The following is a 24188-nucleotide window of genomic DNA, read 5'->3' as shown; positions in this document are numbered from 1 at the left end:
GAATTAAATATGCATGGAGAGAGAGGCTGTTACAAATAAGGAAAGATAAAAAATAGGAAGAATAAAGATTTAAGAAGTTAAGATTATTTAATGTAGACAAAAATGGCTATAATGAAATTCTCTAGTACATGGACTATTTGGAGGAAGTGTCTTAAAATATTTTTTAAAATATGAATTTTGTAGTACTTTAAGTAATTAAAAATAAATTATAGGGGCAGCTAGGTGGCGCAGTGGATAGAGAACCGGCCCTGGAGTCAGGAGTACCTGAGTTCAAATGCGGCCTCAGACACTTAACACTTAGCTAGTAAGTGTGACCCTGGGCAAGTCACTTAACCCCAATTGCCTCACTAAAAAAAAAATAAATTATAGAGTAAGCATTTAAAAAAAAACTTAAAATTTGAACTATTTACATTTTAAAGTAATAAAATAGATATTAAAATAATAATAGTAATAATTTATTTGTTGTGTATCTCTTTCAACTTATTTGTATTTTTATAAGGTGTTGCTGTTATTAGATGGTTTGTTTTTTTAAATATGGTTGTAGTTAAGTATGTGTGATTTTATTCTTCAGCCATCTTGGTTGTCATCATTTTGTTCTAAAAAATTACATTTCTTTGTAGTTTTTGTAATTGTCATTTTATACAGAATACTAATATCCTATTGCATTAACATATCATAATTTATTTAGCTATCCCTCATTTGGAAATAATAGTTATTTCTAGGGTTTTGTTATTAAAGATAAAATAGCAGTGAAGATTTTTACACCAATAATTTTTTTCTTTAATATATCTGTGCCACAGAAGGGTTCCAGGGAACTCATGATGGAGGAGGATCTCCAAATCCAGGGGGGAAAAAACAACTGTGGAGTATAGATGCTGAATGAACCATACTATTTCTTTTGTTTTTGGTGCTGTTGTTTTTTCATTTTGAGGTTTTTCCTCATTGCTCTGATTTTTTTCTTATAACATGAGTAATGCAGAAATATGTTTAATGTTATTTTATATATATATATATATATACACACACACACACACATATCAGATTACCTGCCCTCTAGGGGAGGGGGGAGAGAGGGGAGGGAGAGAGAAAAATCTGAAATTGAAAAGCTTGTATAACAAAAGTTGAGAACTATCTTTGCATGTAACGGGAAAAAATAAATAAAATACTTTATTTAAAAAATATATATATCTGTGCCAAAAGTTGTGTTTTTTATTCTTATTGTACATTTCTAGAATGCTCTCCCAAAAGTTTATACTAGTCCATAAGGCCACCAACATTTGATTATATAACATTATTAGCTATTTTGCCAATTTGATGAAAATTAAGTATTGTAAAATTGTTTTACTTTGCATTTTTCTGATTGTCAGATTTTGAACATGTTCTTAAGTAGTTAATAGCTGTCTATATTTCTTCCTTCAAAAATTGTCTTTTAATATTCTAGGACCATGTTTCCATAGTGGCGTATTTTCTTAAGCAGTTGTAATAATTCCTTAAAGATTCTGAACAGGGGCAGCTAGATGACACAGTGGTAAAGCACCAGCCCTGGATTCAGGAGTACCTGAGTTCAAATCCGGCCTCGGACACTTGACACTTACTGGCTGTGTGACCCTTGGCAAGTCACTTAACCCTCATTGCTCTGCAAAAAAAAAAAAAAAAGATTCTGAACAACTTTTTTTAGTCATAAAAGTATTTTGTTATTTTCTAGGTACATGTAGAGATAGTTTTCAACATTGGTTTTTGGTTTTTGGTTTTTTTGTGGGGCAATGGGGGTTAAGTGACTTGCCCATGGTCACACAGCCAGTAAGTGCCAAGTGTCTGAGGCTGGATTTGAACCCAGGTCCTCCTGAATCCAGGGCTGGTGCTTTATCCACTGCACCACCTAGCTGCCCCCTCAAAATTTGTTTTTATAAGATTTCTAGTTTCAAATTTTTCTTCCTCTGTCTCCTCCCTTTCCCCTCCCCAAGACAGCAAGCAATCAGATATAGATTATATATGTACAATCACATTAAACAAGGGGCACCTAGGTGGCACAGTGGATAAAGCACCAGCCCTGGATTCAGGAGGGACCTGCGTTCAAATTTGACCTCAGACACTTGACACTTACTAGCTGTGTGACCCTGAGCAAGTCACTTAACCCTCATTGCCCTGCAAAAACAATCACAGTAAGCATATTTCTGCATTAGTCATGTTGTGAAAGAAGAATCAGAGCAAAAGGGAAAAACCTCAAAAAACAAAAAAAGTAGAAATAGTATGGTTCAATCTGCATCTAGATTCCACAGTTCTTTTTTTCTGGATTTGGAGAGCATTTTCCATCATGAGTCCTTTGGAACTATCTTGGACCACTGTATTGCTGAGAAGAGTCAAATCTATCACAGTTGTTCAGCACACAATGTAGTTGATACTGTGTACAATTTTCTCCTGGTTCTGTTCATCTCACTCAGCATCAGTTCATGTAAGTCCTTCCAGTTTTCTCTGAAATCCATCTGCTCATCATTTTTTACAGCGCAATAGTATTCCATTACATTCATATACCACAACTTGTTCAGCCATTCCCCAGTTGATGGGCATCCCCTCAATTTCCAATTCTTTGCCACCACAAAAAGAGCAGCTATAAATATTTTTGTACATGTGGGACCTTTTCCCTTTTTTATGATCTCTTTGGGAAAAAGACCTAATAGTGGTATTGCTGGGTCAAAGGGTATGCACAGCTTTATAACCCTTTGGGCATAGTTCCAAACTGCTCTCCAGAATGGTTGGATCAGTTCACAGCTCCACCAACAATGCATTAGTGTTCCAGTTATTCCACAGCTTCTCCAACATTTATTATTTTCCTTTTTTTGTCACATTAGCCAATCTGATAGGTGTGAGGTGGTACCTCAGAGTTGTTTTAATTTGCATTTCTCTAATCAATAGTGATTTAGAGCATTTTTCCTGTGACAATAGTTTTGATTTCTTCATCAAAAGCTTTAAAAAAAATAAACATTTTTATTTAGTTTTAAGTTACATATTTTATCTCTTCTTCCCTCCCTCCCCTCTCCACCCCCTGAGGCAGTAAGCAATCAGATATGGGTTATATGTGTGCAATTATGTAAGACATTACCACATTAGTCATTTTGTACAAGAAAACTTGATTAAAAGGAAAAAAATGAAAGAAAGTAAAAAATAGCATGCTTCAGTCTCTGTTCAATTAGTATCAGTTCTTTCTTTGGAGGTGGATAGTATGCTTCATCATTAGTCATTTAGGATTGTCTTGGATCGTTGTATTGCTGAGAATAGTTGTCATTCGCAGTTCTTTATCAACAATATTGCTGTCTCTGTACACAATGTTCTCTTGGTTCGGCTCACTTCACCATATATCAGTTCATACAGGTCTTCCCAGGCCTTTCTGAAATCATTCATCCTGCTTGTCATTTCTTATAGCACAATAATATTCCACTACCATCACAGCTTGTTTAGCCATTCTGCCATTTATCAGCATTCCTTTAATTTCCGATCTTTAACCACTACAAAAAGTGCTTCTATAAATATTTTTGTACAGATAGGTCTTTTTCTCTTTTGGGAGATGTCTTTGGAATATAAACCTAACATTGGTATTGCTGGATCACAGGGTATGTACACACACTTCTGTAGCCCTTTGGGTATAGTTCCAAATTGCTCTACAGAATGGTTGGATCTTTTCACAACTCCACCCACAGTAGATTAGCGTCCCAGTTTTCCCACATCTCCAACATCCAATATTTATCTTTATTGTTATATTTGCTACTCTGATAGGTGTGAGGTGATACCTCAGAGTTGCATTAATTTGCATTTCTGTGATCTAGAGCATTTTTTCATATGATTATACATAACTTTGATTTCTTTGCCTGAAAACTGCTTGTTCATATCCTTTGACCATTTCTCAATTGGGGAATGACTTGTATTTTTATAAATTTGACTCAGTTCTCTATATAATTGAGAAATGAGGTCTTTATCAGCGATACTTGTTTCAAAAATTCTTTCCCAGTTTTCTGCTTCCCTTGTAATCTTGGTTACATTAGTTTTGTTTGTGCAAAAAGTTTTTAATTTTACATAGTCAAAATGATCTATTTTACATTTTGTTTTACTCTCTCTATCTTCTTTGGTCCTAAATTACTTCCTCTGCCCCAAAATCTGACAGATAAATGATTCCATGCTCTCTTAATTTGCTTATGGTATCATCCTTTATGTGTAAATAATGTACCCTTTTTTACCTCATTTTGGTATATGGTATGAGATGTTAGTCTATACCTAGTTCCTGCCATACTGTTTTCCTGTTTTCCCAGCAGCTTTTGTCAAATAATGACTTTTTGTTCCAAAAGCTTGGATCTTTGGGTTTATCATATACTAGATTATTATAGTCATTTACTATAGTATCATTTCTACCTATTCTATTCCACTGAACTACCTCTCTGTTTCTTAGCCACTAGCAGATTGTTTTGATAATTACCACTTTATAATACAGTTTGAGATCTGGTACTGCTAGAACACCTTCTTTTGTATTTTTTTCATTGATTCCTGTGATATCCTTGAGCTTTTGTTTTTCCAGATGAATTTTGATATTTTTTCTAGATATGTAAAATATTTTTTGGTAGTTTGATTGTTATAGCACTAAATAAATTAATTAACTTAGGTAGGATTGCCATTTTTATTATATTGGCTCTGCCTACCCATGAGCAATTAATATTTTTCCAATTGTTTAGATCTGACTTTATTTGTGGGAAAAGTGTTTTATAGTTCTGGTCATATAGTTCCTGCGTTTGTCTTGACAGGTAGATGCCCAAGTATAACAACAGCTTTTTATCAGATATATTTAATGAAAATATTGTCCCAGATCTGTTTCCCTTTTAATCTAGAGAGACTACTTTGTACTGTATAAAATTCTTTATCTTTACATATTCAAAACCATGCATCTCTTCTTATGGAATTTTTATAGGGATTATATTTACTAATAACAAAATTAGAATAAATGGATCTAAGTTGCAAAAAAATCCAGCAATTTAGCATGGACATAAAATTTTAAAATTTAGTCCTAGGATCCTACAAACTTTTTTGACTATGGGCTTTGTATTGTTGTTTAAGTTCTTTGTGTTAATGAAAAGGCCAATCGAAGAAATATCAATTATTGAACCTCATGTCTGGTCTTCTCCTTCCCTACCTTTTTGCCAACCTTTGGGAAAGTCTCTTGTGTCTGTGATCCTCTCCAGTCATATTTTGCACTTTGCCTAACTGTAAGGATATATAATAGTTAGACCCTGTACCTTTTAATATGTAGCCTTGCTGTTCAATAAACTAATATTTGGATCAACCTGCAGCTTCTTGGCAGAATAGTAATAGACAATAGTTATGGAATGACATGGCCAATGTATTGATTTGTTCTACTTAACCATATTTTGTTGTTTATAAGGCAGTTAATTCTGGTGACGAATCATTGGAAAATAAGAGCGATATTTTAAAGTTATAAAACTTAAATAAGATACTTTATTTTCTTGGGGGGGGGAGCAGTGAGGGTTAAGTGACTAGCCCAGGGTCACACAGCTATTAAGTGTCAAGTGTCTGAGGCTGGATTTGAACTCAGGTCCTCCTGAATCCAGGGCCAGTGCTTTATCCACTGCGCCACCTAGCTGCCCCCAAGATACTTTGTTTTCAAGAAACTGCTAGAATTGGAAGCTAAGCCACTAAGAATTGATGTGTTTATGTGTGTGTGTGTGTGTGTGTGTGTGTATATGTATGTATATACACACATATATATGTATTTTCACATATATAGTATCTTTTTCCCATTTTTTATTTTCCTATTCTCCTTGCTAATTTAAAAAAAAAAACTTTTTTCATATTTTAGATGTTAAGAACATGCTCCCTTCCAGATCTCTCTAAGTTGTTCAGAACACTGATTGATGTTCCCACTGTGGTAGATGTATGTCGAGACAATCTTGAAATAGAAGACACTGAAGAAGAACCTATTAAAGAAGCACCTTCTGATGGTGAAGAGATGTAAGCATAAAGCTGTTAATGAATATCATAAATTATGTAATGACTTCATTGATCTGAAGGAAAAATTACTTAAGTCTCTAGATGTATTCTGATAAATCAATGTTCTGAAGTCAACTTCAGATTTGTATTTGTATTTTATCTCAGTCTTTTAGTCTAAGCTTAATATAAACCAGCTCTGTCATATGGTGTCCAGGAATACTAAGTAGTCTTAGACTGCAATAGACTAGTAATAGTGTCCAAAACTAGGGAAGTGGCGTAGGTTTTCTCTGTTCCACCCTGGTCAGACCACATGTATAATAGAATGTTCAGTTAAGATGCCATGTTTTGTTAACACTAGAAAGAGTGGAATTTAAGAAGGCTTCAAAGGACCGAGCTACATCTAGTAATGCAGCACATTTTTCTCTTATCCATAAAGCAAAGCAAGTAGAGATAGAATAATTATAACAGCTTTTGCTTAAGTGTGCACACTTGAGCCTTCTAGCGAAGCACCTCCAGAGGAAGGTGATCAAAATGGGAGGTTTCCTCAAGTTCATGTCCCAAGGAGCTATTGAAGCAACTGGAGGTGATTAGCCTAGAGTAGAAAGGACTGGAGGAGCACAGTGCATAACAGCTTAAACAGAGAAGAGGAATTCGATTTGTTCCAGGAAAATAGAAGCTTCGTGAAAAACAAAGGCTCATTGGGCTAGATTAGCTGGTTTGCCTCACAGAACAAAACTAGCAGCCTTGGACTGAAGTTCTGCAGAGGAACAAATTCAGGCTTGATGTAAGGAGAAACTCACTGATAATTAAAGATAGCCTTAAGTGGAATGGCCCAGAAAGGGATGGCTGGGCCACTTGTCAGTTATGTTGTCTTGAGGGAGGCTTGATTAGGAACAAGTTGAACTAAACAGCCTCCTATGGTCCTTCTGTGATCCCAATTCCATTTCCTTTGCCTCACTGCTTTTCAGACCTTTTTCTCTTATTTTTTGAATACCATTCATTTTTCACTGAAGCTTTGCAGTTAGAAATAACTTTTGACCTATGGGAAGTTTTAGGGATGCTTTTGTTTTTCTTTTAGACATATTCTTCTTAGCTTAAGATGATTGGAAAATGCTATCTTTATATTTTTTGGAGATTTTTAACACACTTAAATGATGGTACAGTTACTATTTTAGTAGTTTGTATTGGAAATGTTCACTTTTGGAATGTTCATGTTGATAAAGTATTACATAATAGTATTTTACTCTCTTTTACAAAACAGTTATTTTTATTGCAGATATATAAAAATTCTTAGGGTTATTTATTCTGTACTTTTAGTTTATGTTAAAATCTAAATAAAGACATGTTAAGTACTATGTTTTATAGTTTTAAAAACCCTTATAGAAAACTTTTTACCTGAGTAAATAATAGCAAGATTTCTTTTTTAATTGGGGGAGGGGGACGATGAGAGTTTAGTGACTTGCCCAGGGTCATACAGCTAGTAAGTATCAAGTGTCTGAGGCTGGATTTGAACTCAGGTCCTCCTGAATCCAGGGCCGGTGCTTTATCCACTGCACCACCTAGCTGCCCCCAATAGCAAGATTTTTTTTTAAACTTTTATTCTTTTATACTTACTGGTTGATAAAACTTCACATTAAAGTTGTCTTTGTTTATAAAAGATAATTTGTAATAATAATGATTTATTTTGAAAACTATTACTATCTCATATGGAAAATTTTCCCTTTAGTATTTCTTTCAAGTCACTTTCATTCCCTAAATTTCCAGGTAATTTAGAATTTGCAAAATCATCTAAAACATTACTGTTACAAATTAGATACATGCTTTAGGAAGGCAAATGAGAAGGCAGAGCTGCTTTTATATTTAGTCTGCTAAAATACTGTAAATAGGTATTTTAAAACTTAAGAAACTATTAAATTAGTATTTATAGTAATGTAATTTCATTAAGTGACTATAATCAATTTTTTTTATTACATATAAGGTATTTTATTTTTTCCGTTACATGTAAAGATAGTTCTCAACTTTTGTTTATACAAGCTTTACAATTTCAGATTTTTCTCCCTCCCTCCCCTCCCTCCCCCCTCCCCTAGACAGCAGGTAATATCTATATATCTATATATCTATATACATATACATATATATATACACACACACACATATATATACACATAATAACATTAATCCTATTTCTGCATTAATCCTGTTATAAGAGAAAAAATCAGAGCAGTAATGCAAAACCTCAAAATAGAAAAAAAAACACAATAGCACCCAAAACAAAAGAAATAGTATGGTTCAATCAGCATCTATACTCCACAGTTCTCTTTTTATTTTTTCCTGGATTTGGAGATCCTCTTCCATCACGAGTTCCCTGGAACTCTTCTGTGCCATTGCATTGGTGAGAAGAATATAGTCCATCACAGTAGGTCAACACTCAGTGTTGATGATACTGTGTACAATGTTCTTCTGGTTCTGCTCATCTCACTCATCATCAGCTCACGTAAGACCCTCCAGGTTTCTCTGAACTCCTGCTCATCATTTCTTATAGCACGATAGTATTCGATTGTATTCATATACCACAACTTGTCCAGCCATTCCCCAATTGATGGGCACCCCCTCAACTTCCAATTCCTTGCTACCACGTAAAGAGCAGCTATAAATATTTTTGTACATGTGGGTCCCTTTCCCCCTTCCATGATCTCTTTGGGAAAAAGACCCAAAAGTGGTATTGCTGGGTCAAAGGGTATGCACAGCTTTATCACCCTTTGGGCCGTCTAAATCGTGTATCCATTTTGATCTTATTTTAGTATAAGGTGTAAGATGTTGGTCTATGCCTAATTTATGCCATACTATCTTCCAGTTTTCCCAGCAGTTTTTGTCAAATACTGAGTTCCTATTCCAGAAGCTGGAGTCTTTGGGTTTATCAAACACTACATTACTAGTGTCATTTACTACTGCATTTCCTGAGCCTAGCCTATTCCATTGATCTACCACTCTATATTTTAGCCAGTACCAGATAGTTTTGATGACTGCTGCTTTATAGTAAGGCTCCAGGTTTGGTACCGCTAACCCACCTTCCTGTGAATTTTTTTTCATTATTTCCCTGGATATTCTTGATTTTTTGTTTTTCCAGATGAATTTTGTTATTATTTTTTCTAGCTCTATAAAATAATTTTTAGGTAGTCTGATTGGTATGGCAGTGAATAAGTAAATTAATTTAGGCAGTATTGTCATTTTTACTATATTAGCTCTGCCTATCCATGAGCAATTGATATCTTTCCAATTATTTAGATCTGATTTGATTTGTGTGAAGAGTGTTTGGTAGTTGTGTTCATAGAGTTCCTGGGTTTGTCTTGGCAAGTAGACTCCCAAGTATTTTATATTACCTACCGTTACTTTAAATGGAATTTCTCTTTCTATCTCTTGCTGCTGGACTTTGTTGGTCATGTATAGAAATGCTGATGATTTATGTGGATTTATTTTATATCCTGCTACTTTGCTAAAGTTGTTAATTGACTAAAATCCATTTTAAAGGGATCAGTTTATATTATAATAATAATATATAGAATTATATTTGCACTTGTTTTAAATTTCAAATCCTTTTTTAAAATATGGCGGTATTGGGGGGGGCAGGGTGCTAGGTGGCTCAGTGGATAAAGCATCAGCCCTGGATTCAGGAGGACCTCAGTTCAAATGCATCCTCAGACACTTGGCACTAACTAGCTGTGTGACCCTGGGCAAGTCACTTAACCCTTATTGTCCTGCCCCCCCCCCAAAATGGAAGTATTATATGTTTTATATTAACTTTATCAAACCCACTCTCTGCCCACAAGTGAATATGGATTTAAAATGTATCATGGGGGGGGCAGCTAGATGGCCCAGTGGATAAAGAGCTGGCCCTGGATTCAGGAGTACCTGAGTTCAAATCTGGCCTCAGACACTTGACACTTAACTAGTTGTGTGACCCTGGGCAAGTCACTTAACCCTCATTGCCCTGCAAAAACAAAAAAATAAAAATAAAATGTATCATGCAACTTAAATGTGATCATGATGTTCATTTTGACATTTTGGTTCTAAATTTCAGGATATTTGGGGAGGCAGACCCAGATTTACAGGAGCTTCAGGCCTCTATGGAACGTTTACTTCGAGAACCTAGTGAAGAATATAGTGAAGCACCTAATGAAGAATCTAGTGAAGAAGAAGAAACTGCCTTAAAGTCCGTCAATGAGGGACATGTAACAAATGGCACAGAACTTGCTGATGAGGATGACAACATAAGCAGTGAAAGTGCTCTCAATGAAGAGTGGCATTCAGGTGAAAAAATAAAACATTGTGGTTGTTAGTCTCTTTTGAAGTATCAGCCTTAAAGCAAATGATTTAAAAAAAAATGATCGTTAAGTAAAGTCTATTTTAGAAGAAAAGGCATTTCCAAATCTGAAAATAATGGGAGCACTGGGAAACTTTTAAGAGGAAAAAGAAAAGCCATGCTCTCTAGTTTTCCTCCTGAAGTACGGGGGCACCTTTTCTTGGACAATTAGCTGAAACTAATCAGGCTTGCTCCCAGTTGTTACTTGGCCTTCCTCTCTACATAGTGTTTTCTAGCTCTTCACTAGCAGAAGAATACTGTGAATCAGTTTTAAAATAACTTGACTCCTGTTTACCGTTTTTGTTATTAAAACTTACAGCGTTAACCTAATTTCTTTCAAAGATTAAAATTTTTTGAGATTTGTCTTTATTCATGCCTTTCTCAATTTACTTTAAGGATGCATTAGTCTACTTCTAGTAACTACTCAGTCACTGACTGTATGCATTAATAAGATTTTTAGTTTTTCCTTTTTAAATAGCATTTTGTCTTTTGCTAATGCTTTCAGGCTTTCTTCAGTATGTAGTTTAAATAAAAGTAAAACATTGAACAGTCAATATTTTCCCTACTGCTTTCCTAAAATTTTAATAATATAAACACTTTAATATTTGACTTCTCTTCCATATTACTTTTTCATTTTAGGGTTTATTCTTTCTGCCTAGCGAATTAAGATGCCAACAATTATGTTTCATAGCAGATATTTAGAGTTGCTAAATTGGACAGGCATAATACTGTGCTTTTTCAGTTTTTATTAATTTAGTTGACATCTTTATGTATGTCAACATTTTCATCTAATTCTGTGTTTTTTAAAAGCTCTTCCTAAAGTAGATTTAGAACCAGAAGGAACACTAGAAAGTACCTATTACCTCAAAAAGATAAAGCCCTTATTTGATAGACTTGACAAGGTTATACAGGTAATGAACAGCAAAGGTGGGATTTGAACCCAGGTCATCTTACTCCAAATCCATTGCATTTGCCACTCTACCGTGCCACATTATTGTTAATGGTATTAAATTAGTAATTACTACAATTTTTTGGTAGTGAAAATAGTCATGTGCCATTGCTTATTCTCTGTGAAAAAAATTAAATTTATATTTTGACTGCTGTAATATAAATCATTTTAAGTCTGATTTTTATTGTTTTGATCATGAAGTAATTGCCCTTTTTTCCCCTTTGTTAGATTACAGTGATGGTGATATTACCAGTGAATGTGGGGAATGTGATAGTGTCTTTAACCATTTAGAGGAACTAAGACTTGATCTGGAGCAGGAAATAGGCTTTGATAAATTCATTGAAGTTTACGATAAAATAAAGGTTAGTAGAATGCTAATTAAATTTACACTTGGTGACATTTCCAAAGGACTCATGATGAAAAATGCTAAATGCCTCCAGAGAAAGAACTGATGATAGAGTCTGAATACAGATGAAAGCATACTATTTTTCACTTTCTCTTTTTTTGTTGTCATTTTATTCCAATGTTCTTCCACAAAATGACCCCTATAGAAATGTTTTACATGATTTCATATCTATAACCTAAATCAGATTGCTTACTATCTCAGGGAAGGGATGGGAGGAAGGGTTAGAATTTGGAACTCAAAACTTAAAACAAATGTTAAAAGTTGTTTTTGCATGTAGTTGGGGGTAAAATAGAATATTAAAAATGAAAAAAAATTTACATTTGCCTTTGAAATGTACTCTTTATGTATACATGAAACATTTTTTGTAGTCATTATATTGGTAAATACTGAAAATATTCCTAACATTGGTCAAATTAATCAGATTAGAAAAAGGTAATATTTACATGTTCATTAAAGTTTTGGAATTGTCATTTCTTATAGGCAATACATGAAGATGAAGATGAGAATATTGAGATTTGTTCAACAATAGTTCAGAATATTCTGGGAAATGAACATAAGCATCTCTATCCTAAGATCCTTCATCTAGTCATGGCAGATGGAGCCTATCAGGAAGGTAATAATTGTTACAAAAATTAAGTATTGAATGCCTGCTTTTAATGTGTTCAGTTGGAAAGGTTATTTAGATTCCAAAGTTTGAATATCTTTGGCCAACTGGAAAACTATTTAAATTATTTGATCTGTTTTAGTAAAATTTATATTTGCTATTTCAAGGATCCGTGATTTCCTCAATGTGAGTATTCCTTTCAGTGATGCATATCATAATTTTTCTGTACTTTAGAAGATAATATTCATGAGTTTCTGTAGCTGAAAAATTCACCACTCTTTGGACAACCTAGAGAAGTGTCTGTGAATTTTATTGAGCTTGTTCTGAGACAACAACCTGTCACCAGGGCTTTACTTTTAAAGCCTTTTCTACTTAATAGCATTTGTTAGAGCTAAAACTACCAGAAACTTATCAGAACATTGGGTCTGAGAAAAAAATAGATAAGAAAAATCAAGAAGTCTGATACAAAGAAAAAAATTTTGGATTTACATAACAAAAAGTAGTATTGTGAATAACAGCCAAATGACATAAATGGGGGTTGGGAGAAGAAAAAATAGTTGATTTCCACATAACAAATGTATAAACAAAAAACTTTTAGAAAGAGGATGGAGAACGAAAAAAGATTGACAATTCCAAAGTGATTGTCCCATCTCAAACAAGGGAAATTTATGCAAATGTTTTACTTAACTGGGATAAGATGTGGGAACTATATTTAGTGGGAATGTTATGGTTTTATTAGGATTAATATTAATCAAATAAGATTGTAATCCTTTCTGATAAAATGAATAATTTGGTAAAGTATAGTAAAAAAGGGCAGCTAGGTGGCACAGTCAATAAAGCACCAGCCCTGGATTCAAGAGGGCCTGAGTTCAAATCCTGTCCCAGACACTTCACACTAGCTATGTGACCTTGGGCAAGTCACTTAACCCTCATTGCCCTGCAAATGACAACAACAAAGTACAGTGAAAAAAAAAGGGAGGAAATTCTTGGCTTTTCAACATATAGAGGAAATTATTAGAAACAAAATAGATTTGATTATATGAAAATAAAGGACTTTTATTGAACAAGCAATACATTCAGAATTAAAAGGAAATAGATGGGGGAAGTCTTTGCGATAAATTTTTCTGTTAAAAGATTGACATTTGGGGGCAGCTAGGTGGCACAGTGGATAAAGCACTGGCCCTGGATTCAGGAGGACCTGAGTTCAAATCCAGCCTCAGACACTTGATACTTACTAGCTGTGTGACCCTGAGTAAGTCACTTAACCCTCATTTCTCTGCAAAACAAACAAATAAACAAAAAGATTGACATTCAAAATTTATAAGGGGTTAGCAAGAATAAGATCTATTCTCCGAATTTAAAAAATTGTAAAAGGATATGAGTAGGTAGTTCTTGAAGAAAACACAAAACTCACATGAAAATTATACAGTTCAATAATAAAGCTGTGGAAAGACAGGTATACTAGTGTGCTGCTAGAGGAACTGACAATTAGGGTAGTCATTTGGGAAAGCAATATGACGTTATCCTACAAGAGCTGCAGGACGGTACCTTTTAACCTACTAATACTACTCCTAAAACTACAAAGCAAAAATGATAGTTAGCAACAATAAACAAAACAAAAAGAAGCAAGGTTGCTGCTGAGGCAGACCTTACACATGCACTAATGCACAACCAGCCTATAAACTACCCCACTAATTTAGCTTCTAGTATGGAGTCTATAGGAAGCTCAGAAACTTGATCTTTAATATAGACTCTGACTAACCTTTCTCATCACAACTCCCTAGTATTGATGTCGCTTCAGTGTGAGAGTGGGAAGGAACACGAGGACCTGATACACAGTACAACCCTCCACTCTGTGTGTTCTAAAGATTCTGAGTTGTGTGTTCCTCTCCCCACTCTCATCCCCCTGACACTCCAGACAGCAATCTTACCTCTTCTGGGCCATCCAGATGACTCTCTCTCTTCACAGCCTCTCCATATCTCTTGCACACGTATTTATTTCTCTTACCCTGTGCCCACTCATAGACTCGGGCAGCTTCTAGCCCCTGATGTGTGCCCAGCTGACTCATTGAGACTATTCCCTCTCCCTCTCCTGGGTTTAACAGATGAGTCACTCTTACCATGACTATCCTCTATCCTCTTGCCTTTCTTAACTATACCATCAAGAGAAGTTTCTCCCACCACACCTTTAACACCAGTACTGAGGGTACATCACAGTGCGGCTTCAATAGTAGTATGGCATAGCTTGCAGTTGTGTGTTTCTGCGGCCTCCTTCAGGGAGGCCATTTCCCCATTGGCATTCTCCACTGCTTTGTTTGTAATAGCAAAAGAATAAGAACAACCTTTGTCCACAAAGAGGGACAATAGCAATTCTGCTATATGAATGTAAGGAGACAGTATTGCAGCCTAAGATGACAGAATAGAGAAAATAGATTAACATTTACACAAAACAATTCATAAAGAGATAAAAAAAAACATTAGTATCCTGTGATTACTATAAGAGCAACAAAATCCAGAAAATTTTTTTTTTAAGTTTAGGAGATGCAGAAATAAATAGGATCATTTGTCACTGTATTATATATATATATATATATATTCTAAAAAGATTTTTCTAAACTGTACATAATAAGTTTATAGTTTCATATGTATAATTTTTTAAATTGTATACTCTAATGTGTTTACTGATTTTTGTTTATTATTTCTTCAACTCTTCCATGTCACTGTTCTCAACTAGAAGACTTTGCCTTATATTTCTTTTCTTTTTTTTTGGTGAGGCAGTTGGGGTTAAGTGACTTGACCAGGGTCACACAGCTACTAAGTGTTAAGTGTCTGAGGCCAGATTTGAACTCAGGTCCTCCTGACTCCAAGGCCAGTGCTCTATCCACTGTGCCACCTAGCTGCCCCTTCTTTGCCTTATATTTCACACACACAGTCACAAAATATATATATATTCACTAAGAGCTCTCTGTTCTTTTCTCTCTCATACTCCTCACATCATTCAGATGTCTTCCACCATCTTTTCCTTCACCCCTGACTCATGTGAGGAGGTCACCCCTTTCCTTGCCAAGACAAAACCTTCTTCTTGCACCCTTGATCTCATTCAATCCCATCTTCTCCAGAAGATTGCCCCTTCTGCCATCCTCATTCTCACTAATCTTCAGTGTCTCCCTATCTTCTAGCTGCTTGCCTGCTGGCTGCAAACATGCCCATGTCTCCCTGTCCTTTAAAAAAGACCAAAAGAGGGGCAGCTAGGTGGCGCATTGGATAGAGCACCGGCCCTGGAGTCAGGAGTACCTGAGTTCAAATCCAGCCTCAGACATTTGACACTTACTAGCTGTGTGACCCTGAGCAAGTCACTTAACCCCAATTGCCTCAAAAAAAAAACAACCCAACCTCTCAATTCATCCTTCTCTGCTAGCTGTTGCTTAATACCTGTCCTTCCTTTGGTTGCTAAACTTATTGAGAAAGCCATCTATAATCAATACTTCCACTTGATCTCTTCTCAATCTCTTCTGAACCATCTGCAGTCTGGCTTGTGACCACAATCATTCAACTGAAACTGCTCTATCCCAAGTTACCAATAATCTCTTCTTTGCCAGGTCATCCTCCTTGACCTTTCTGCAGCCTTTGACATTCATTTCTCATAGATACTCTCTTCTCTGGATTTTATGACAGAGCTCGCTCCTAATTCTCCTTCAGTCTGTCTGAGTATTCCACAGTCACCTTTGCTGGCTCTTCCCGCAGGTTAGAGCCTGCTCTCTCCTCCCCACTGTACTCCCCGCTGAGCTGCCAAAGTGTTTTTCTTACAGCACAGATCTGCCCATGTCACCCCCTACCCCACCCATTCACTGTACTCCATTGGCTTTTACCACCAGCATTCCATTTAAAACTCTGACTTCTAAAGCCCTTCACAGCCTGGCCCTTCCTTTCTCTCTTATACTTTACTCCCTTATGGGTATTCAGCTATTGAGAGACTCTGGCCTTCTTTCTATCTGAATACAACACAATCTCCCAACTCTGCCTTTTCACATGCTGACCCCTCTACATCTTGTGTGTGCAATTGTCTGCATGTGGCCTCCTCCACTGAAATGTGAGGTCCTCCTGGACAGCGACATTGTTTTGGCCTTTCTTCGCCTAGTACTTAGCATAGGGCCTGGCATATAGTAGTTGCTTAATAAATGCTTTTTGGTTTTTTGTTTTTTAGTGAGGCAATTGGGGTTAAGTGACTTGCCCAGGGTCACACAGCTAGTAAGTGTGTGTTAAGTGTCTGAGGCGGGATTTGAACTCAGGTACTCCTGACTCCAGGGCCGGTGCTCTGTCCACTGCGCCACCTAGCTGCCCCAATAAATGCTTTTTGACTGATTATTAATAATTAATATCAAATTAGCTATTAAATAAATAAGAGACATCTGCGAAGACTATTTGTTTATTAGTGTCATGGAAGACAGTGTTTAAAAAGTTCTATAATGAAGGGCTTCATGTGCTCCTGTTCATAAATGAAGACATAATAATTTCAACAAGCTCTTGAGCACTATTAATCTCCTTGTGTGAAATTCAGTTGCTAGATATTCATAAACAATGGTTCCTGGTGAATTTATAGGGAAAATACTCCTTTTATCTTTACTCTTTCCCACTTCTTGATAAATAGCCATCAAATAGGAGTGTACCCCCACAGCTACTCCTTTTTTCCCCTGTTCCTAGCCATTTAGGAGACAGCTATCCATATTGCCTTCCTTGCATTCCTTCCCCTTCCTCCTTCTAAACCCAACCTCGTCCAGCCCTGCCCACCTGAAATTTCCTTTCCATAGTGAACAAACGCTCCTTCATTCTGGACCTCTTTTGCTTACATTCCTTTCTATTCTCTCACTAAGACCTGGCTCCCTTCTGAAGATGCTGCCTCTCTGGCTGTCCAATACTGGCTATATCTTCTTTTTCTAATTCTTCCTTGGTCTTAGAATGGTCTTAGAGGGTAAGTGGAAGACTGTCTGCTCCCCTGGCACTGCCAGACTCCACCTCCTTCTCAGAAGCCTGTCCTTTGAAGTCCATTCAATAGAAAATCCCCCCCCCAGTCAGAAATTATAGTGAATATAATATATCGATCCCCAAGTCATTCTCCTTTATTTCTTTGCTTTTGTAAAATTTTTATGACTCATTTTTAATAGAATTTTATTTTCCAAAATACATGTAAAAACAAAATTTTAACATCAATTTTTAAAAAAACTTTGTGTTCCAATTTCTCTTCCCCCCTCCATTCTCACCCCCCACCCACAAGAACTCAAGGAATTGAAAATAAATTATACATGAGTAGTCATGAAAAATTCCCATATTAGCTAGTTGTGAGAGAAAACAGTAAAAAAAAACCCAAAACTTCAGATTAAGAAATTGTCAAAGAGGAAGAGAAAAAAAATTTTTTTAATGTGTTTCCATCTGTTTTCAGATACTATCAGTTCTTTCTCTGCAGAAGGGCTGCAATCTTCATAAGTCCTTCAGGGTTATATTGGATCATTGCCTTGCTGAAAATAACCACATGCTTCCCAGCAGATCATCCCCCACTTCTGCTGTTATTTTGTATATAGTACATTTCACTCTGCTTCAGTTCATGTAGGTCTTTCCAGGTTTTTCTGATAATATCCTGTTCATTATAACCTGTATATAGTACCTTAAGCTTGACAGAGAATTTTCTTCATAAAAGCCCCACAAAGTAGGTACCATACGTTTTGCCATTATAATCAATCATCATAACTATTTCCCTCCATCCCACTCCTTTCCCATGACATTTACTCTATCTTCTTTTTACCTACCTATTCCTCCTCAAAAATGTTTTACTTCTGACTATCCTCTCCCTTCGCTCTGCACTCCCTTTTTTCAGCCTTCCTTCCTTATCCTCTTCCCCTCCTACTTTCCTGCAGGGTTAAATAGATTACTCCTCCCAATTGGGTATGAAATCTCTTCCACTCCAATGAGATCAGGGTCCCTGAGCTAATTCTGTGTTCTAAATTTTTCTTCCTCCCTCCCTCCTCAACTCTCCCTATGAGATCAAGCAATTCAATATGTCATACTGGTGCATATGACACTCATTTTTAAAATTCTGAACTTAAATAGCAAAAATATCATTTTCATATTAACAGTAGAACTAAAAAAAGGATTTATTATGAAACTGAATATCTTTCAAACCACTTGCTTTTATCTAAAAGTATATAATAAATTCCAAATGTTATTCTGAAAACATTTCTCGTCTGCCCTTCTTTCTGAACTTTCATCTGTTTTTTTCTATGAATTTATTTTTAAATTGTTCAGTAACCTCCTTTTGGCGGGGTGGAAATAGTATTGCTAGCTTCCCTCTACTTCCAACACCCATGCCACCCCCAACTAAAAAACCAAGAGAAAGGGAAAAAACAAAACAAACAAAAAAAAAAAAAACACCTTGTTAACAAATAAGCATCCTGAAGCAAAATGAATCCACCCAGTGGTCATATCCAAAAATGTATGCCTCTTTCTGCACCTTAATCTCTTCTCTCTCTGTCAAGATATGGATACTATTCGTCATCATCATTCATTTGGAGACATAGCTGGTCATTGCACTTATCAGAGTTTAAGTCTTTTGAAGTTGTTTTTCTTTGCAGTGTTTCAGTACTCTTACAAATTATTCTTCTGGTTCTGCTTACTTCATTTTGCATCACATTATTCAAGTCTTTCCAGATCTCTCTGAAACCGTCTTTATCGTCATTTCTTATAACATAGTAGTATTCCATTCCATTCATATAAAGTGATTTGTTCAGCCATTTCCCCAGTTGCTAGGCACCAGTTCTTTACCACTACAAAGAGAACGTCTATAAATGTTTGTATATATAGCATCTTTCCCTCTTTGATTAGTTCTATCACTGTGTCAAAGGATATTTACAAGTTTAGTAACTTATTGTGTATAGTTTTAAATTACTTTAAACAATGGCTATACTGGGGGCAGCTAGGTGGCGCAGTGGATAGAGCATCAGCTCTGGAGTCAGGAGTACCTGAGTTCAAATCCGGCCTCAGACACTTGACACTTGCTAACTGTGTGACCCTGGGCAAGTCACTTAACTTCAATTGCCTTGAAACCCCCCCCCCCCCAAATAATGGCTATACTAATTCATATGTCCACCCAAAGTGTATCATTGTGTCTATTTTCCCACAACCCCTCCAACATTTATCATTTTCCTTTTATGTCAACTTAACCAATTTACTAAGTGTGAACTAGAACGTTGGAGCAGCTTTAATTTGTATTCTCTATTGGTGATTTAGAGTATTATTTTTTCATATGGCTTGGATTTCTTTCTTTGAAAACTGCTCGTTCATCTTTTGACCAGTATATCAGTTGGGGAATGGCTTTTATTATAAATTTGAATCTATTCCTTACATATCTTGTAAATGAGTAGTTTTTGTCAAATAGTGAGTTCTTACACTGATAGCTGGGATGTCTTTGGATTTAATCAACATTTGATTACTAGGTTCATTTGCTTTGTTGTGCATCTAATCTGGAGCATGGATCAACCACTCTTTTTTAACCAAATTGTTTTGATGATTATGGTTTTGAAGTACAGTTGGAGATCTGCTACTGTCAGACCCTCTTCCTTCCCAGTTTTCCATTATTACAATTGAGATTATTGAGCTTTACTTCCTCCAAATAAGTATTGTTGTTTTTTCTAACTGCAAAGCAATCCTTTTCAGATTGATTAATATGACAATGAATAAATTAATTAATTTGGGTAATCTTATAATTTTATTTATTTTATCTCTTTCACCCTTAATAAATTATTGTTTCAATTTATTTTAGTTGATTCTCTTCAGTTTTGGAAGTGTACCATCATACCGTCTGCAGAAAGCAATAATTTTGTCTCTTCTTATGCCCTCAGTTTCTTTTTCTTGTTGTATTGCTATAGCTAGGCATTTCTAGAACTATATCTAATAGTAGTTTGGACAATGGACAACCTTGCTTTATACTTTTATTATTGGAAAGGATTCTGGTTTATCCTCATTGCATAAAATGTGCCTTGATTTTATTTTGGTTTTTGGGTTTTTTTGGTGAGGCAATTGGGGTTAAGTGACTTGCCCGGGGTCACACAGCTAGTAAGTGTCAAGCGTCTGAGGCCAGATTTGAACTCAGGTACTCCTGACTCCAGAACTGGTGCTCTATCCACTGCACTACCTAGCTGCCCATGCCTTGATTTTAGATATCTGTGATTGGATATGTTACCAAAAGTTCCATTGATCCCAGTGTTTCCAGTGTATTCCTATTAATTTAGTGGGGTTTTGTTTTCAATTTTGGTAATCTCATTTTTTATTTTTAGGATTTCCATTTTAGTTTTTGGTTGGAAAAAAAAGTTTAGTTTTTAGTTTTTTTTGAATTTGTCATGTTTCTAGCTGTATTATCTCCAAAGTATGCCTGTAGTTTAGTTCAGACCAAAAGATTCCCTTGACTCTGGGGACCCAACCCACAAGGCTTAGTTTGGTGAGAAAGTAGATCTAAAGGAGACACTTCACTTTGTATTGATTTTATATTTACTTATCTATTTATATGTTGTTTTGTCCCAGTAGAATAAAATTTCCGTGAGGACAGGGACTGTTTTATTTGTCTTTATCCCTGAGTGCCTAACACAAACAAGTAGTGCATAGTAGGCACTTAAGAAATGTTTGATTAAGCAGATGTCTTCTGCAGTAGTGTAATTAGGTGAACAAAGTGTGTTTTTTCTATAGGACATGTTTGTGTTTGTTGAAGCATTTGTTACTCAGTAAAGCAACTCCCTGTTATCTATGTTAAAATGGGATCTTCTGTGGTGTAGGGGCCAAATTTAATATGGGGAGAGTTAATTGGGTGGCTCGCTGTAATATTGGGGTTCAGAAAATAACGAGGGACCTCTAGGTCCAAAGTTTCCTCCCCTCTGAACTGCCTTTTTTAGTTATTTCTCCCAGGCCAATGAGAAAGGAGATTAACAGCCTCTTTTCCACAAACAAATCAGGTTTTATTAATGGGAATCAAATACACAGCAAAGGCGAAATTAATTAAGCCAATGACAAGGGAATAGGGAAAGAGGAAAATGGATAATCTCCCTGGCTCTAGTAAAGACTGACACAATCCCCAAACTCGCTTCCAGCTCAGCTAACTCAAAGAGCTGGATTCATTATTAACTCACTACCTGGGGGTCTGTAGTTTCAATAGGAAACAGCTGTACAGCCTCGTAGTCTGCTCCCAGAAGCTCACTGAGCCACTACCCTCAGCGAGTGTTCCTTTTTCTACTTTTACTTTCCCTCCCCCAAAAGGGAGGTCCTTCAAACTGGATGTGGAGAGTGGTTCCCCTGCTGACATCAGCAGCATACTTCACTTAGGCAGGTGTGGCCCATATCCGATCATCCCTAGCTAGTTTCCCAAACAGTACAATCATTCAGGTGGGACCCCCTGGGTGTCTGCCAAATTCCATTATTTTATCACAATGGATTAACACAAGTAATTGAAGTCTTCTCTCTCCCAATATTACATTTTAAACAGTTTTCCTTTCTCTCCACTAGAATTACTCACAAGCAGCAAATGAGCTAATATGAATCTCATCATCTTTTATTAATAACCATGTTGAAAGATTTGGTGGTAGAGGTAACAGCTCAGGGAGGCAAGAAAAAAGAATGACATGGATAATTCAGATACTAACCAACTGGCTCCTGAATAATAGTAGGCCACAGAGCCCTCAGAACAGTGGTGTGGCAGTTTCAAAATACCCATTTTCTGTACTCCCCTATTTTTAGCCTGTTCTTTTGTTATAATCCACTTCCCTGGTTTCCTATTACTGGTTTTGTAATTATATTTTGCTTTTGCCATTGTATGTTGCCTTTCCCTGTCATCCATATTAATGATAAGCTATTTACATAAGAATTCAGATCTCTCCAAATGCAGTTCTTAATTCTATCAAAAAACACTGCCTTCCCGATTAAATATAAATGTGATTTTAAGCACCGGTTTGCTTTGCTTCTGTCTTAGACATGTATATTCATAAATACTTTCACATCTTTAAGAGTTCATAGGGATTAGTTCTCAAAAAGAAATTGAAGCAGGTAACTGCTTTGTTGGCTTTAGGATTTTTGCATTTTTGTTCAGATTATAGCAATCCAGATTCAAATCAAAGAAGTGAATATTAAGAATATGAATTGCATATGATTTTACCACTTAATTCTTAGGCTTAAGTATAAATATAAAATGAAGAGAATAATTAAAGTGACTTAGGAGTTGACATAAAAGGAAAAGTATATTTAAAAAGCCACCCACACACTTACTAGCTGTGTGACCCTGGGTAAGTCACTTAACCCTCATTGCTCTGCAAAAAAAAAAAAGGTACCCAAGAATATATTTTACTGCCACCCTCCCTTTTTTTTTTAACAGAAACAATGATATGGAAGAAAAGGTGCTAGATTTAGAGTTAGAGGACCTCTTTTCAAATCTTGGCTCTGCCACTTACTAGATAAATACAAAGCACTTAAGGCTTACTATGTGCAGGGCATTGTACCAAATGTTAGGGGATATAAAATACAAGAAAGTCCCCACTCTCAAGGAGTTTACATTCTAATAGTCCTAGAAAACAAGGTGGTGGAGGGTAGGGGTAGATACAGCCCTGAGGAGATGAAACAATTTGGAAAGTGGGGTAGGCAGGGAGTGAAGTGACCATAGCTGGGCCCTTTCAGATCCTGCCACCCTTGTGGTCCCCTCAAATCCTCCCAAAGAGGGGATCTCTAGGGGGAGGCATCTTGACGTGGGAAAGGCAGCTGGGGACCCAGGGAACAAGTTTCCAGAGAGAAACTACAATTCCTACTCTCAGTGTAAACCTTCATTTCTTTAGGCTTCAGTTCCTTATCTATGAGGGGGTTAGACTTGATAACTCTTTCCAGCTGTAAATCTAGAATCCTGTGATGTTTGAATTTTTAATTACATTAAAAATCTCGTGGAAGGACGTCTGGTGTTTTAGGCAAGTAAGAGGTGGATCTTTACTATTTAGGACCTTACTCATGATCTTGATGTACATAGAGTACAGATTTCACCCAGGGCTCCACACTTTGTAAATTACTAATGTTATTGAATTGAATGAAGGAAGGAAAGAGACCAAATGTAAATAAGAAGACAATATTGTGATAAAATAATATACACATACATATGTAAATAATTATATATGTGCATGTGTGTATATATATAACTTAATTTAGCTATAAAATATATTTTAATATATTTTCTGTAATCACAGTTCTTTATCACTTCTAAGGTGATAACTATCAGTGATTACTTACTTTAATATCTTAATATAACATTAACTTGTCAGTTTGTTCATTCCCTCCAGCAGGGCTGACCTCAGCCCATCTATACCTTCTTATTTTGTATAGTTCTTGAATCTGCATTTCCATAAATCCTTCATGAAAGAACAATCCATATCACAAGAGCCCACTCTTGAGGCCTGTCCATATGCTAGCCATGAGTCTTAGGAGTCCCAAGTCTGCAGTTTTCATTAATGAGAATAAAATCCTATCCCAGCTATTCCCCTTCTGCCCACCCCCTCTCCTACCAATTCCCCTGCCCCAGACTGCCTCTCAAGGACGACTACATGAAAAGAATTGTGTCAGGCTAGTTATTTGCTTTAATACATTTTTGCTTGCTTTTTGTCGTTTTTTGTTTTTTGTTTTTAAGATAACCAGTTTAACACTGTTGTAATTATATGTACTGTCATCTTCTTTATCCTTTCTTTTAATTTGCTCCTTGATTTTCACTTTCATTTTAAACAGTCATGTTATTTGCTGTCCTCTTCCATGTCCATCTTTGCATTAAATTCAAACATTTTAGACATATGTAATCTTCATTCAGAAAATCACAGAATCT

The 24188-nt window shown here is 36.0% G+C and overlaps 1 protein-coding gene across 8 annotated transcripts in view; it reads left to right on the top strand.

The window, feature by feature from the left end:
• Positions 1–24188, top strand: part of NEK1 (NIMA related kinase 1) — a 151356-nt gene that overhangs the window by 121582 nt on the left and 5586 nt on the right. For all 8 annotated transcript variants that reach the window (XM_043971787.1, XM_043971791.1, XM_043971792.1 and 5 more), the window contains 4 exons: positions 5858–6009; positions 10067–10296; positions 11526–11659; positions 12184–12316. In XM_043971787.1, the coding sequence (XP_043827722.1) occupies positions 5858–6009; positions 10067–10296; positions 11526–11659; positions 12184–12316 (649 nt within the window). The remainder of the gene's footprint in view (positions 1–5857; positions 6010–10066; positions 10297–11525; positions 11660–12183; positions 12317–24188) is intronic.

This window comes from Dromiciops gliroides, chromosome 6 (genome assembly GCF_019393635.1).
Source record: "Dromiciops gliroides isolate mDroGli1 chromosome 6, mDroGli1.pri, whole genome shotgun sequence".
Taxonomy (NCBI): domain Eukaryota; kingdom Metazoa; phylum Chordata; class Mammalia; order Microbiotheria; family Microbiotheriidae; genus Dromiciops; species Dromiciops gliroides.
This window is presented reverse-complemented; position numbering and strand designations above follow the sequence as displayed.